The 14,348-nt window shown below is 47.2% G+C and overlaps 1 protein-coding gene across 1 annotated transcript; it reads left to right on the plus strand.

Moving 5' to 3' along the window:
• Positions 1-819: 819 nt before the first annotated feature.
• On the plus strand, positions 820-3,276 carry Gas1 (growth arrest specific 1). Its single transcript, XM_021650455.2, has one exon. The coding sequence runs from the start codon at positions 820-822 to the stop codon at positions 1,975-1,977; it is 1,158 nt and encodes a 385-aa protein (XP_021506130.1). The 3' UTR covers positions 1,978-3,276.
• Positions 3,277-14,348: the final 11,072 nt, after the last annotated feature.

The raw sequence follows: 14,348 nt of genomic DNA on the forward strand, positions 1-14,348 counted from the left end.
GAGCTGGGCCTGTGTCAGGCTCCCTAAGCCGTTCCTTTCAAGCCCTGAATGCCTGAATGTGAGCTGCCCACCGCCCTCCCCCCACTCTGCAACCCCACTCCAGCGGCTCGTAAAAAAAAAAAAAAAGTTTCAACAACAACAGGCTGGACCAATAGCAGCGCGCAAAGGCGGAGAAGGGGGCCGAGCAAAGGGCGCTGGAGAGTGGAGAAAGGAGAAAGCGGGCAAGCCTGGAGCGCGCGGGGCCGGGGCTCGGCGAGCCGGAGGAGCGTTGCTAATGTTTTTGTTTGTTTGCTTTTCTATGCATGCATAATGAGGGGGCGCCGCGGCACCACACGGGGGCTCCCGGCCCACTTTTGTATTTAAAGCCTCGCCGCGAGTGAGTCCGCAGCCGGGCTCCGCGGATCCGCTCCCCAGGCTCCGGGTCTCCGAGTCTGCAAGCAGAGCCGCACGCTCCGAGTTTGGGGTCTTCCCTGCGCCTGGCGCCCAGAACTTCCCGGAGAGCGGCCCAGGCCCGGGCAGAGGGGGAGGGGACCGAGCGTCCTAGCCGCGGGAAGGCGGGATGCCAGAGCTGCGAAGTGCAACGCGCCGCTGAGCCGGGGACGGAGGAGTCGCCGGCCGCACGAGCCTCTGCAGGCGCCCAGCGCCATGCACCCCCGGCGCCGAGCGCTCCTGCAGCCTCGCCGCGTCCCTCCGGGGCGGCACTGAGCGTCTCCAGTCGCCGACCGGAACCGGACCTGCATCGCCGCGCCTCTCAGGGAGCCCCGGCCGCGGTGCCGGAGCGAACACCCGCCTCCACCAGCCGCGGGGCCGCCGGCATGGATGGATGAGGACGCCCATGCCAGAAGTGCGCGGAACTCGGATGAACTTTTCCAGCGGCCCCGCCGCCGCCCGCGCCTCGACTCCGCTCCGCACCGCGTCCGGCGGCCGCTGCTGCCCGCGATGCTAGCCGCGCTGCTGGGCGGCGGCGGGGCCCGCACGGGGACCTTGCCGGGGGCCTTGCTGTGCCTGATGGCGCTGCTGCAGCTGCTGGGCTCGGCGCCGCGGGGCTCGGGGCTAGCGCACGGCCGCCGCCTCATCTGCTGGCAGGCGCTGCTGCAGTGTCAGGGAGAGCCCGACTGCAGCTACGCCTACAGCCAGTACGCCGAGGCGTGTGCGCCCGTGCTGGCGCAGCGCGGCGGGGCTGACGCTCCGGGGCCCGCCGGCGCCTTCCCCGCCTCGGCCGCGTCCTTCTCGCCGCGCTGGCGCTGCCCGAGCCACTGCATCTCGGCGCTCATCCAGCTCAACCACACGCGCCGCGGGCCCGCGCTGGAGGACTGCGACTGCGCGCAGGACGAACACTGCAGATCCACCAAGCGCGCCATCGAGCCCTGTCTGCCGCGCACCAGCGGCGTGGGCCCGGGCGCCGGAGCGGGCTCGGTCATGGGCTGCACCGAGGCCCGGCGGCGCTGCGACCGCGACAGCCGCTGCAATCTGGCCCTCGGCCGCTACCTGGCCTACTGCGGCAAGCTCTTCAACGGGCTGCGCTGCACGGACGAGTGCCGCGCGGTCATCGAGGACATGCTGGCCGTGCCCAAGGCGGCGCTGCTCAACGACTGCGTGTGCGACGGGCTGGAGCGGCCCATCTGCGAGTCGGTCAAGGAGAACATGGCCCGCCTGTGCTTCGGCCCAGATGCGGGCAACGGTCCGGGCAGCAGCGGCTCGGACGGAGGCCTGGACGATTACTACGACGAAGAATACGACGACGAGCAGCGCGCCGGGGCGGCGGGCGGCGAGCAGCCCCTGGACGACGACGACGGCCTGGCGCGCCCGGGCGGCGGCGCTGCTGCGGCGGATGGCCGCGGGGACCTGCCGCACGGGCCCGGCCGCAGGAGCAGCAGCAGCGGCAGTGCAGGCCACTGGGCGACCCGAGGCGCCTGGACCCCGTTTGCCTGTTTGCTGCTGCTGCTACTGCTGCTACTGCTCGGGTCACACTTGTAGCCCCTGCGCCCCTGCCGCTCAAGGCTGGTGCGCGCGATTCGGCTGGTTCCCAAGCCGGGCACCTGTGGCTGGGAGGACGGAGGTGGGACAGAACACAGACCCGCTCTCTCCCTGGGTGGACAGGGCCCAGGCCGTACCGCAGCCATCAAGCTCGGCCCTCCTCTGTGCGGTTTCCAGGCTGCAGAGATAACTGGCTGATTGTATGGTACCGCTGGCTCGAATCTCCAGAATTTAGGACACCCTGCAAAAAGCAACGGAGGCCTGGACTCTGTTGGAGTGCCGAATGGTGGGGGTCTCTACAGCTCCGAGGGGCTGGGGGAGGGGATGTTGAGGGAATTAGGTTTGCAGCAGGGCCAGGTTTCTGTTCTGTTTTTAAACAGTTTTTCTGTGAGGGGACACACAGTACTGGTAACGACTTTAATTGCTTGTGGCCGCTGAGAGACACAGCAATCGTAAGTAGAAAAGTTCTCCTTAGCGATTCTTTCCAGTACAGTATAGCACCCGGTAACGCCCGGTGTAGAGCCGCGATTGCCTTGTTGGGGGCCCTTGAAATTACGTCTGCATTATAACCTTAACCCCTCACCTTTAATCTCACTGCCACCATTCTGATCCCTCAGCACCACGTGTCTTAGAATTAAGGGCCCAAAAACATTGGTCTGAAGAGTTACCATGGTGTTGAACAATACAAGTTTTGATCCTAAAGCTCGGTACTGCCATCTAGGAAAACCTCTGTGATGTTTGTTTTGCTGTCTTTTTTTTCCCCCACTATGAAATTCTAAGTTTGAATATGCAGAGATTGAATATTCTCTCTGTCCCTATCGGGGTCTTTCACCCTGGTACGTCGTATATAAACTGTATTAAAACTGGGGTTTCTTACCAGTTGCTGTACTTTGTATATAGAATTTTTATAAATTGTATGCTTCAGAAAATAATTTATTTTTAAAAAGAAATTAAAAGTTTTTAAATCTGCATCATTGTTACATCACCCCCATCCAAGAAATGTATAGAATACACTGGTCACCAGGAACCCACGCCTGCAGCCCATTTTGAAGTGTGCCCTGTGTAGAGCAGTCTTAAAAATGTACAGTGTATTTTACGGATTTGAAGTAACGTTCTTATTTTCAAGAGAATTTATGGACATTGTAGAAATGTATAAATGCATTTCCAACTGCCTTAAACATTGTATTTTTATAGACATCATTTTTAAAAATCCCGTGTTTAAAAAAAAAACTATGACTTTGTGTATTTTTTTGATTGTTTTATTAAAAATGCACACATCAGTAAAGAGTTTAAACCGTGGCTACAGTGCAGTTGCTTTCCACAGTTAACACTGCGGTTAGATGGGGTGGGAGGGGGGTGGAGGGGTCACGGGGAGTCCATCAGACATCAAGTGAAATTAAGATACAGTGTAAGACAGAATGTAAGCTAATGCTGCCTTTAATTTAAGGAACAATTAGAAGTCTGTAAATGAGGCAGCTAAAACAGTTTGTAACTGGCCTCTGCTGCTGTTGCCATTTGTGAAGAAAATTCACAAAGTAGCGTCTCTCATCTGAGGATACCCTCCCCCTCCCTCGGTGCCCCACCCTGTGCCACCACCCTCCTTTTTCTCCTGACCCCCAGGAATGCCCCCTCTCATTCAATCAAACATGCCAATAACATCTGTTACCAATAGGTCTCGGGAATCTCTGAGACTCAATACTTCAAAGCCATTTTCACACTTTTGGTGGAAAAAAAAATACAAAATTTTGTTACAAAACATTGAGGCGTGCAAAAGTAAACACACCATGGAGGGGAATAATTACCAGGACTGGTAATATTGTCCCGAGGAGCTGTTGAACAGTGGGTTGAAGGCTGGGCTTCGGCCAAGCTCCTGATGCACACTCAAACGCCCTTACATAAATAATTACACTCTTAAGCTGTGTCGAGTGCTGATACACTTGACCTTGTAAATAGAAATGTTTGCAGTAGGAATAAACTCCGGCATTGGAAAATCTTTTAAACATTAACACAAAAGAGAGCACTCTGTCCTCTGGGGATTTGAGCCTGAACCTCAGCGAGGCTAGGCACTTGCAAGGGGGAAAAAGTTTATTTATCTTCTATTCCTGGTGTTTATTTAAAGCTTTTCATTTTAAACTCGGTGATTGGAAGGCGAGTCAGGAGTTTAAAAGTCACCACAAATAAACTTTGTCTGAGGGGTCGACAGATTAGCAAGATCTGGAGTCTCTTTATTTGATATTAGCATGTGCTGAGAAAACAACAAGATTTCTCTGCTGCCTAAAGTAATTAACCAAATTGTGCCCTTTCCCACTTGCTCCCACCTATTCCCACCCCTACTTTTGAGCCTTTTCTTGCCTTTCTCTTTTCCCAGCTATTAGGGAGGGATTCAAGTTCCTCTTTGTGTCTCTAAAACCAAGATCCCCCCCCCAACACACACACACACACACACACACACACACACACACACGCCATGTATGGTATCAGAAAACCCCAGATAGCTGTATATCAGCCTGAGGCCCAGGAGAGTGAGGTGCAGTTGGATCTCTGTCACCTGAGTGGTTCAGCAAATGTAATTTTAAAACAAAGCCTAGAGCAGCATTTCTTGGGGACCTAACAAAAAGTATTTCTAGAGGCTTATAAGGGAAATCAGCTTTTTTTTTTTAAACAAAACAAAACAAAAAGACTACAGGTTGGTAGTACTTACTCCTGTGTTTTTGCTTAAATGTATTTAAATTTCTATCCCTGTTATTTTAACACATTCTCCAATAACACATTACTGTCTTTGTCACAGTAAAAGGCCCAGTTCCCCCCCCCCAGCCATAATAAGTTAAAAGACAGCACCAGAAAAGGCCTGACAATTAACTGCTACAATAAACTCATGACTTGATTTTACAGGAGCCTGTCAGAAGCATCTGCCTAAAATAAATCACAGCACACCCTGGGCCAGAAGGGACCAGGCTTTATGCCTTCTCCCTTGAAGAAAGTGAACGTTGATCCAAGGCCCAATCATTTAAACAAGGAGCCTCTCTAGCCTGGAGTCCCCCTGCCTTGGACAGATCTAGTGGATCTCAGTTCAGATTGCAGAGATCCAGCTAGGGCTCCAGGCTTCAAGAGTGTGATATCTGTATACCACCCGTCAGCCATCTGCTTCGAGACAGAAAAGATTTTTACAGATGTTGACATCTGCAATATCTCGAAGTCCCCAGGGAGGCCTTTGGAATTCTGGACATTTGGCAGGCTCAGATGTCTCCTGGAGTTGCCTGGAAGTGCCATTAATGAGAGAAAAGGGTAGTTTTCAGCTTTTCTGGAGAATTTCCAGGAAGTCCCCTGCCCCCACCCCATGAGAGGCAGGGTTTGGATTTCATGTCTAATCTGTCCTCCAGGCTGTTCCCATCTCCCCAGTTGGTAGCTTGTGATTCTCTGTGACGGTTCATTTGTCTTTGGAGGCACTTCAGTGACAAATGTTTGAGGGAGTGTGGGACAATGGTCAAGAACAAGGGGGGCAGTTCATTGAACTGAAGTGACCATACAGTAAATAGAAAGAGGTTCAGCTTCACTGGTCACCCGAGCACACAGCAAGGCTTTTGTATATGATCACAATGGACATAGCATAAGGTCTCTGTTGATTTTTAACAATATATGGCAATGTACACGCGCAAGCCCCGTATGTAAAGTGGGAAAATAGCCCTGGGGAAGTGAACTTGTCTACCCAGAGGACACTCCTGTACTTGAGTCAAATTCCTACAGTCACCCATAAGGTGACTTGAGGCTCCTTGCCTCAAGTACCACGTGGTAAAGAGGCCACTGGGCTCAAGCAGATCACAGATGGCCAGTGGAGTCCACAGGACACAGAGCTGCATCCCTCTGTAGCCTGGAGAATATGGACAGAGTGGCAGAAAGCAAGAGAGACCACAAGGCATGGAGTAGGGAGGGTGAGTCCTTTCCTTAGGACAAGCTCATGCCTGTCCTACACAGGATCCCAAATCAGGGGAGCTTCCAGAAACACTCAGCAAGTCCTCAGCTTTCCAGCTTGGGCTTTGCTGAGAGCGCACCGTGAGCACTCCAGAGCATACAGTCCCTGTTTCTTTTTCCAAAGCACAGAAAGGAAAAGTATGCCGTTATTGTTTTTTGACCCCTCACACCAAGAAACCTGGAGAATGTCGTCAGTCGGCCTCGTTTTCTCCCAGTTACTCCAAGGAGGATGGTGGGAGAGCATCAGGTTACACAAGCAGTGTGGCCTGGGTTGAGTTCGCAGTGGGGCTCACTGCGTGCCAGTTAAGTTGGACATCACTATATTCTGTTTGAAAGATTGCTTCTGGAAGAGAGTTGACAAAGTTCACCCTTGACTATCCCAATGACATAAGTAATGTGCTGTTAGCATCAATACCCCCTAAGGCATCCGTTTAATCAATTTTGTAAATAACACAATGATCTACTACAAAATAGTGGACTGTATACACTATATTTTGGCACAAAGATGGTCATTCTCCCACTAGTAACCAGGGGCTCTAAATAAATGATTTCAACAATGTTTTATTAAAGGCGACAAGAGCCCTCGAGCTGCATTAATCGGGAGAAGTCGAGTGGCACCTTTGTTATGGAAATGCTGAGCACATAATGGCAGGGCCAGACAATGTGCGGCCACTTCATTCTTTCAGCCGCGCTGACACCTCTTAAAGAGGAACTGCAGGGAAGGATGTGGGAAAGATTTGCTTTCCGAGGAAGCTCTCAGCTCATATTTTGGAGCACTACCTCCAAACCCTGTGTAAAATGCACTGAGGGAAGCCAGAGAGCTGCTGGAAACAGAAAGGGGTTTCTACACCTTATTTCAGCAGCCTGAGCTCCCTACATAGAACTAGTTATCTTCCTTCCTTCCTTCCTTCCTTCCTTCCTTCCTTCCTTCCTTCCTTTCTTTCTTTCTTTCTTTCTTTCCTTCTTTCTTTCTTTCTTTCTTTCTTTGACACAGCATTTCCAAAAGACTGTTTCACTGATTGTTGTTGAGTTCAGTTTTTAAAATGGATCAAAGACTCTATCATGTTGGTATTTGTCATGCATAGTTTGGGCAGAGTCTCTTTAAACAAACTGAAGGGATCTGAAGTCTACCAACAGGTAAATATGCACAATTACATCAACGACATCTTCATCTGTGACCAAAGATGAAATAGTAGTATCTGAATCCAGACCCCACACTGTAAACACACTGTGATCTTTTGTTATCAATACATGTCTTTACTAAGGTGCCTAAAGTGTGTAAGATCTTGGATACTGGTTCCTGAATACTGGAGAGGGCAACATTCCACAAGTAACTCTTCCTGTATACTTTATCCCTGATCAGACACTACTAAGGACTATGTCCATGACCTTGAAATGGGACCCTTTCTTAGTAGTAATTCTTTTTCTACATTGCTGCTCCTCATCTTCAGTTTTAGCCCATCATTGCATGCTCATCAAAGAGTTCCACCTATTTGGAGCATTTTTCTGCAAGAAGATTTAAAAATAGCTTTTCTGGCTGGGCATGGTGGCTTTTGTCCCAGCACTCAGAAGATGGCAGAGATGGGTGGATCTCTGTGAGTTCAAGGCCAGCCTGGGTTACATAGTGAATTACAGGACAGCCAGAGCTATATAATAGAGACTCTGTCAGAAAGGAAAGAAGGAAGGAAGGAAGGAAGGAAGGAAGGAAGGAAGGAAGGAAGAAAGAAAGAAAGAAAGAAAGAAAGAAAGAAAGAAAGAAAGAAAGAAAGAAATGAGCTTTTCTGTTGACCGAAACTTTTATCTGTAGTACTGAACAGGTAGAGGGGACATTAAAAAAAATCACAGACATCACTGATGGGAGGGTAAAGGTACACTCAAGCCATTATGACTGGTCAAATGTGGGTGTAAAGGGAGGCAGAGGCCAGTGCCCCAGCCCTGAGCTTCTAAGTGAGATGTGGATAGACCTTCATTCCTAAGGGAAGAAGTTTGGAAGGTTTGAGCGGCATTTGAGAATTCCCAGGATGTTCTGCGGTCTGTGCAGGAACCTGAGGCTTGAGTCTGGAATTAGACTTGAATGGTGCTCATGACTGAACCCTAACAGGAAGGGGTTTGGGCGAATGGGATAAGGACCAGTTTTGACTGGTGATTTGCAGAGTTGCATATGTCTTGGCAAGAAAGACCTGGTGAAAGGAGCTTGAGTCATTGGTCACTTTGCATCTGTTCTTAGGATGCAGAGAGAAATGTATGCTTTTCATTTAGTCTGGGATCTTAGCATATGAGATGGTGTAACCTACCTTCAGGTTTTCCTCCTCCTCAGTTACCCTCCCTAGAAACAGCTTCATAAGCTACCCTGGGTGACTATAAATCCAGTCAAATTGACAGTGAAGATGAATCATCACAGGAGCCCAGAGCTAGCCAGCCAGGAGAAAAATCTAAGGAACAGCAGGAAGAAGAAAAGGCACAGAGACTTGGGCACTAAACTGCTTCAGAAGCCAATACAATCCATGTAGCTCAGCAATTAGAATGGAGTCACTGGATTTTTTAAAAAACAGAGTATAGAAAATATTTCATTAGCTGGGTGCTAGAGGATGAGTGCCTTTAATCCCGGCACAGACAGAAGCAGGTGGATCTCTAAGTTCAAGGCCAGCCTCGTTCCAGGAGTGAATTCCAAGGCAGCCAGGACTACTGGCTGTTTTTAAGTGTTTTTAAGAAACACTGTCTTAAAAAGCCAAAAACCAAACAGAACACCAATAGTGCCAGCACTAAGATCAACAATTAATAAATGGGACCTCATGAAACTAAAAAAGTTCTGTAAGGCAAAGGACAAAGCAGAAACCTACAGAATGGGAAAATATTTCTACCAACTCCACACTTGATAGAGGCTCGATATTCAAGATATATAAAGAACTCAAGAAACTGGGAATCAACAAATAATCCGAGTTTAAAAATTGGGTACAGATCTGAACAGAGAATCTTAAATGGCTGAGAAACACTTAAAAAAATGTTCAATATCCTTAGGCATCAGGGAAATGCAAATCAAAATGACTCTAAGATTCCATTTCACACCCACCAGAATGGCTAAGAACAAAAGCAAAGTGACAGTTCATGTTCAAGAGGATGCAGAGCAAGGGGAGCCTCCCCCACCGCTGGTGGGAGTGCAAACCTGGACAACCACCATGGAATCAATATGGCGGTTCCTCAGAAGACTGGGAGTCAATCTACCTCAAGACCCAGCTTTACACTCTTGGGCATATACCCAAAGGCTGCTCCATTCTATCACAAGGGCACTTACTCAGCTATGTTCATATCAGTTTTATTCACAATAGCAAGAAACTGGAGACAACATAGATGTTCCTCAACCAAAGAATGAATAAAGAAAGTGTGTTACACAATGGAGTATTACTCACCTGTTAAAAACAATGACATCATGAATTTTTTAGGCAAATGGATGGAACTAGAAAAGATCATCCTGAGTGAGGTATCACACATGTTATGTATGAACACAAACTGTTAACTAAAAGATAATCATGCTACTATCCACAAACCCAAAGAGGCTAAGTAACAAGAAGAATTCAAAGTGGAAAACACGGCTCCCCTGGAAGGAGCAATAGAATAGAGTTTGTCAGTGGACTAGGGGTGGGTGGGAATGGAAACGGGAAGGATCAGGCAAGGAGGGTAAAGGGAGAGAGTACTTGGAGAGGCAACTGGGGTGGCGGGCATTGCTGCGAGGGAGCAACATAGAACCCTAGTGCAGTGGAAACTCAATGGAATCTACAAGAGTGACACTAGGAATGAGGGACATGGAGCCTGAACCGGCTACCTTCTATAACAAGGTTTCCAGCAGGAGGACTGGGACACCAACCCAGACACAAATCTTCAACCTGCAATCTGTACTGCCTGCAAGATGTGCTGGGGTAGCGATGGCACAGAAGTTGTGGGAGTGCCCAACCAATGACTGATCCAACTTGAGGCCCACACTATGAGGGGGAGTCCATGCCTGACACTGCCTGGATGTCCAGGAAACAGAGGCTGGACATCCCAGAGACCCAGGACAGAAGCAAACACTACTGGGGAAAAAATCAGTAAAATTATTACTATTGATATTCTGCTATACTGATAGATTGGTGCCTGTACCAGTTGTCATCAGAGAGGTGTCTGGGAGCAGATGCAGAGACCCACAGGCAAACACTAGGCAGAGCCAGGAGAACCCCACAAAAAGAGAGAGATGAAGGATTGTAGGAGCCAGAGGGGTTGAGGACACCAAGAGAACACAGCCCACAGAATCAACTAAAGAGGGCTCATAGGGTCTCAAAGAGACTGAAACAACAAACATGGACCCTGTATGGGGCTGAGTGAGGTCCTCTGAGTATAAGTTATGGTTGTAAAGCTTTCTGTTCTTGTAGGATTCCCAACAGTGGCAATGGGGTGGGTCTCTGACTCTTTTGACTACTCCTGGGACCCTTTTCCTCCTGTTGGGTTGCTTCATCCAGCCTTTATATGAGGATTTGTAGTTCATCTTATTATAACTTGTTATGCCATGTTCAGTTGATAAGCCTACTTTTCTTTTCTTTTTTTCTTTCTTTCTTTTTTTTTTTTTTTTTTTTTAGGGGAAACAAAGGCGGTGTAGATCTGGGAGAGATGGGAGGTCAGGCAGGGGACTGGGAGTAGTGGAGAAAGGGGAAGCTGTAGTAGAAATATAATGTATGAGAAAAGAATAAAAAAGAAAAAAAAGAAAAGCCAACCCCCCCCAAGAAATCCTTCTTCATAACAATACTATTCAAACAATTATAATAATGGTATACAACAGTTATAATTACAATCAACTTTGGGAAAATAAAATGACCAATTTTATACAGTTTCACTAAAAATTATAGCCAATGGTGACTGATGTTACCGCATGTTATATGCATATGTTGAACACATAAATGCACCCCATGATTTAAGCATTAAGTCAGTATGAACGGTTGTTCTTTATAAATGAATGAACTGCTAAAGCTTGGCTATGGACCAGTGAGATGGCTCAGTGGTACAAAGCCTAGCATCCTGGGCTCGATCTGTGGAAGCCACAATGAGGTAGAAAGAGAGCACCAGTTCCGCACTGCTCTCCTCTGATAGCCATACATGAATCATGGCATCCTATGACCTCACACATTTGTATCAGGCACGCACGCACATATAATAAATAAATAAAGCTCAGCTATGACTATTCAGTGCATAAGTTAACAAATTTACAACCTCAGTCGCTTTGTGTTTAGAGATTGATACCCTAACTTCATACTAATTCTCAAAATGTAAAAAGCAGGAAGACTCTAAGAGTTTTTAAAATAGTGGGTCAAGTTCAAATGACTCAATAGCACTTTCTATAAGAATCCAGCACTTACCACTATGGGATCCATTCTGGAAATTGCTCCTGAAAGGACATTATTTTATTACCCGGTCCCTTCTGAACAATGGTCCAGCCAAAACTTCACAGCAAAAGTTTTTAATCATTTATCTGATCACAAAATTGTGAACCATGGGCTTACTGCTAGGCTTTTCAGGCTCATGTGGCTATCAATAGCAGGTAGGTAATAGAGTTGAAGGTTGGTTCAAGATAAATTGACTCATTTGTTGGATAACTTATTGAGACATCCAGGTCCTATGGCTGTGATATCCAGAATGCCAAAACAGGGGAACCCAAATCAGAACTAATTCTTCTCAAACTTCTGCTTGGGTCACACTTGCCAAATTCTCATTGGTCCAAGCAAATCACATGAAAGTTTCTAACTTCAGGGAGTGGAGAAATAGATTGCCTTTTGGCTGCCTCCCACAGGTGGAAGATGAGTCCCTATTGCTAAAGACACCATGCTCTTTGGATCAAAGTCGGTTCTGACCTGAAAGCCTCTGCTCTAAGGAGTAGCTTCCATAAAAATAAAAGGCTCCATGAGAACGCCCAAGGGAGGGAAGCAACCAACAGTTTTGTACCCAGCTAAGATGCCTATGACCAGAATGGCGGCGTGATTGCTCTAAGTTTGCAATAGTGGCATACATACCTTGGTGGTAACCAACATCTTTCCAATGAAAATTAAGGCCCAGTCAACAAGAGGAAAAAAAAATCATTCTGGTACTAGAAAGCTAGCCAGCTACTCAAGCCTACTGAAGTCATGGATCATGGAGAAGAACCCACAACTGCCACTTTACTAAACCAGCATAATCTCTAACAACATTCTAAATATTTATCCTTATGCCCACAGATAAGTATAGGTTTCACCTGTCATCAAGGAAATGTCTCCTTGCCACAGACAGAGACCATTACAAAAACCACAACCAATGACAGTGCAGAGTACAAGAGATTTTGTGGTGCTCAACCCCAACAGAAACATCCACGATTTAATTCCTACACCTAAAGTTTGGGAATCATATGGGAATACTGGGTAGAAAGATTGGAAGAGGACTAGAGAGAAGGCTCACTGGTTAAGAGCACTGGCTGCTCTCCCAGATGATCTAGGTTGATTCTCAGGATCCACATAATCCCTCACAGCCATCTGTAACTCCAGTTCCAAGGACCCAATCCTCTTCTAGCCTCCATGAGTACCACATATGGGACATGCACAACATATCCATACACACAAAATAATATAATAAAGCTTTTTAAAAAGACCGTACAAGCCAGGGAAATAGGAGTTTTGGTGTGAGAATGTGTTTTCTAGAAGTGTCAGGAAGCCACAACATCCATGAATCCTGACCAACATGGCTTCCTAAACATGATCTGAACAAGGATGACACTACTAGACATGCCAACACAGACATGGGAAAGCTCAGAAGACCTCAATCCTAAACAAAGATGTACAGGCAACTAAGGGGTACTGAGTGGAAGAAGTAGTCTTGCCAAGCTAGGGATGATCATACCATTTGCCTATCCAATACTAAATGATCATCCCTGAAAACATATGTACAAGTAACACTATACAGACAGAACTGGTTCTGTTTCTATATTTAGGAATATATATATATATATACACACATATGTGTAACAGCAATTAAAGGAGTAGAGACTGTGATTTTGAGAGAGCAGAAGGTAGGCCCTTGGAAGGGTTGGAGGGAAGAAGGAAAGGGAGAAAGACGTAATTATAAATAAAAAGTGTTTTACTTCTATTTTTTTTGTTCTGTTTTGTTTTTAAAAGACTGCTTCTCTTTAAGAGAAAAGAGCCAAAGTTGCCTTGCAAAGGGGTCTATGTTGGGAGCATGAAGAATTAGAGCAGCCACTTAGTTTGGAATGTCGCACAACAAAAAGACTGCTTTCTTGGGGTCTCTTCTGTGTCTTTTCCTAGATGGCAGAAAGTAACTCAACAGCCTCAATTTTCAGAATTTGGAGAAAAAAGTCCAGAAAGGACTCAAATGCTACCCTGTTTTGTTCACTGAAATCGTGCAGTGTGGTTTGCTGTCTCTCAGGATCGGGTCTTCATTTTCTTCTACCTTAAAACATTGCACATTATGCTACGTTTTTTTTCCCCCCCTCAAAATAGAGTCCCAGGATCATCTTGGAAAGACTCTTTACAAAGCTTCTGTTGAAATTTTGATGAGAACAGGATATGATTTATAGGCCAATATGGAGACAGTTGGCAGCGTGGCCTCTATAGAAGACGAGTCTTTCCATCCTTTTTGGTTAGATAAACTCTGTATTTATCCATAAACAGGTCTTAGAGCTATGTGCCTTTCCGCCCCACCCCCCTTCTCATTCAGGTCTGGTTTATACACTTTTAGACTTTCTCCTTGGTACTTGGCAGTTTCTGCCAGCTCATTACTACGACAGTAATTTGTTACTGGGTTGAGTCTCCAGCGAGAAGCTACTTGGCTTGAACTCATGGTGTACTTGTGAGCATCTCGCAGAACTTCTGGACTAGTCCTTGGCAGTGACTCTTTGGTTGTCTGTATAGAAAAGACACTAATTCTGAAACTTTAGAGTCTTCAGAAACCTGACATTTTCAAAAACTAATGTGACTGTGGCTGAGTCAGCACTAAGAGTTTGGGCCACGTTCCCCACCTTTGCTCCAGTCACCATTGCTCCAGTTTCTGACACCAACTGGTAATTCAGCGACTACCCTTGGCCTTCACAGCTTAGGGAAGCCCAGCTCACTGAGTTATGGGTTGTAGCAAGGAAAGGATACAGATTAAAAAGCTCATCTACGAACCCAGGGACACTTGCCTGAGCCTTAGTGCTCAGTATTTACCGGCTCCCACCTGTTTACATGATGGCTGGTGGGTACCCGGATGCTACCAGTCTCTGAGACTGGGTCTGTGTGACTCCATTGTGAGCTCCAAGCAAGCCTGGGCCACTGGTGTCCCCAGGGAAACTTGTCTGAAAAAAACAAGCAAGCTTCTGTCTCAGTAAGCCCCTCTGGGGCCTGGTTAGTTGGCCCTAT

The sequence above is a fragment of the Meriones unguiculatus genome, chromosome 3 (assembly GCF_030254825.1).
Source record: "Meriones unguiculatus strain TT.TT164.6M chromosome 3, Bangor_MerUng_6.1, whole genome shotgun sequence".
In the NCBI taxonomy this organism is placed as follows: domain Eukaryota; kingdom Metazoa; phylum Chordata; class Mammalia; order Rodentia; family Muridae; genus Meriones; species Meriones unguiculatus.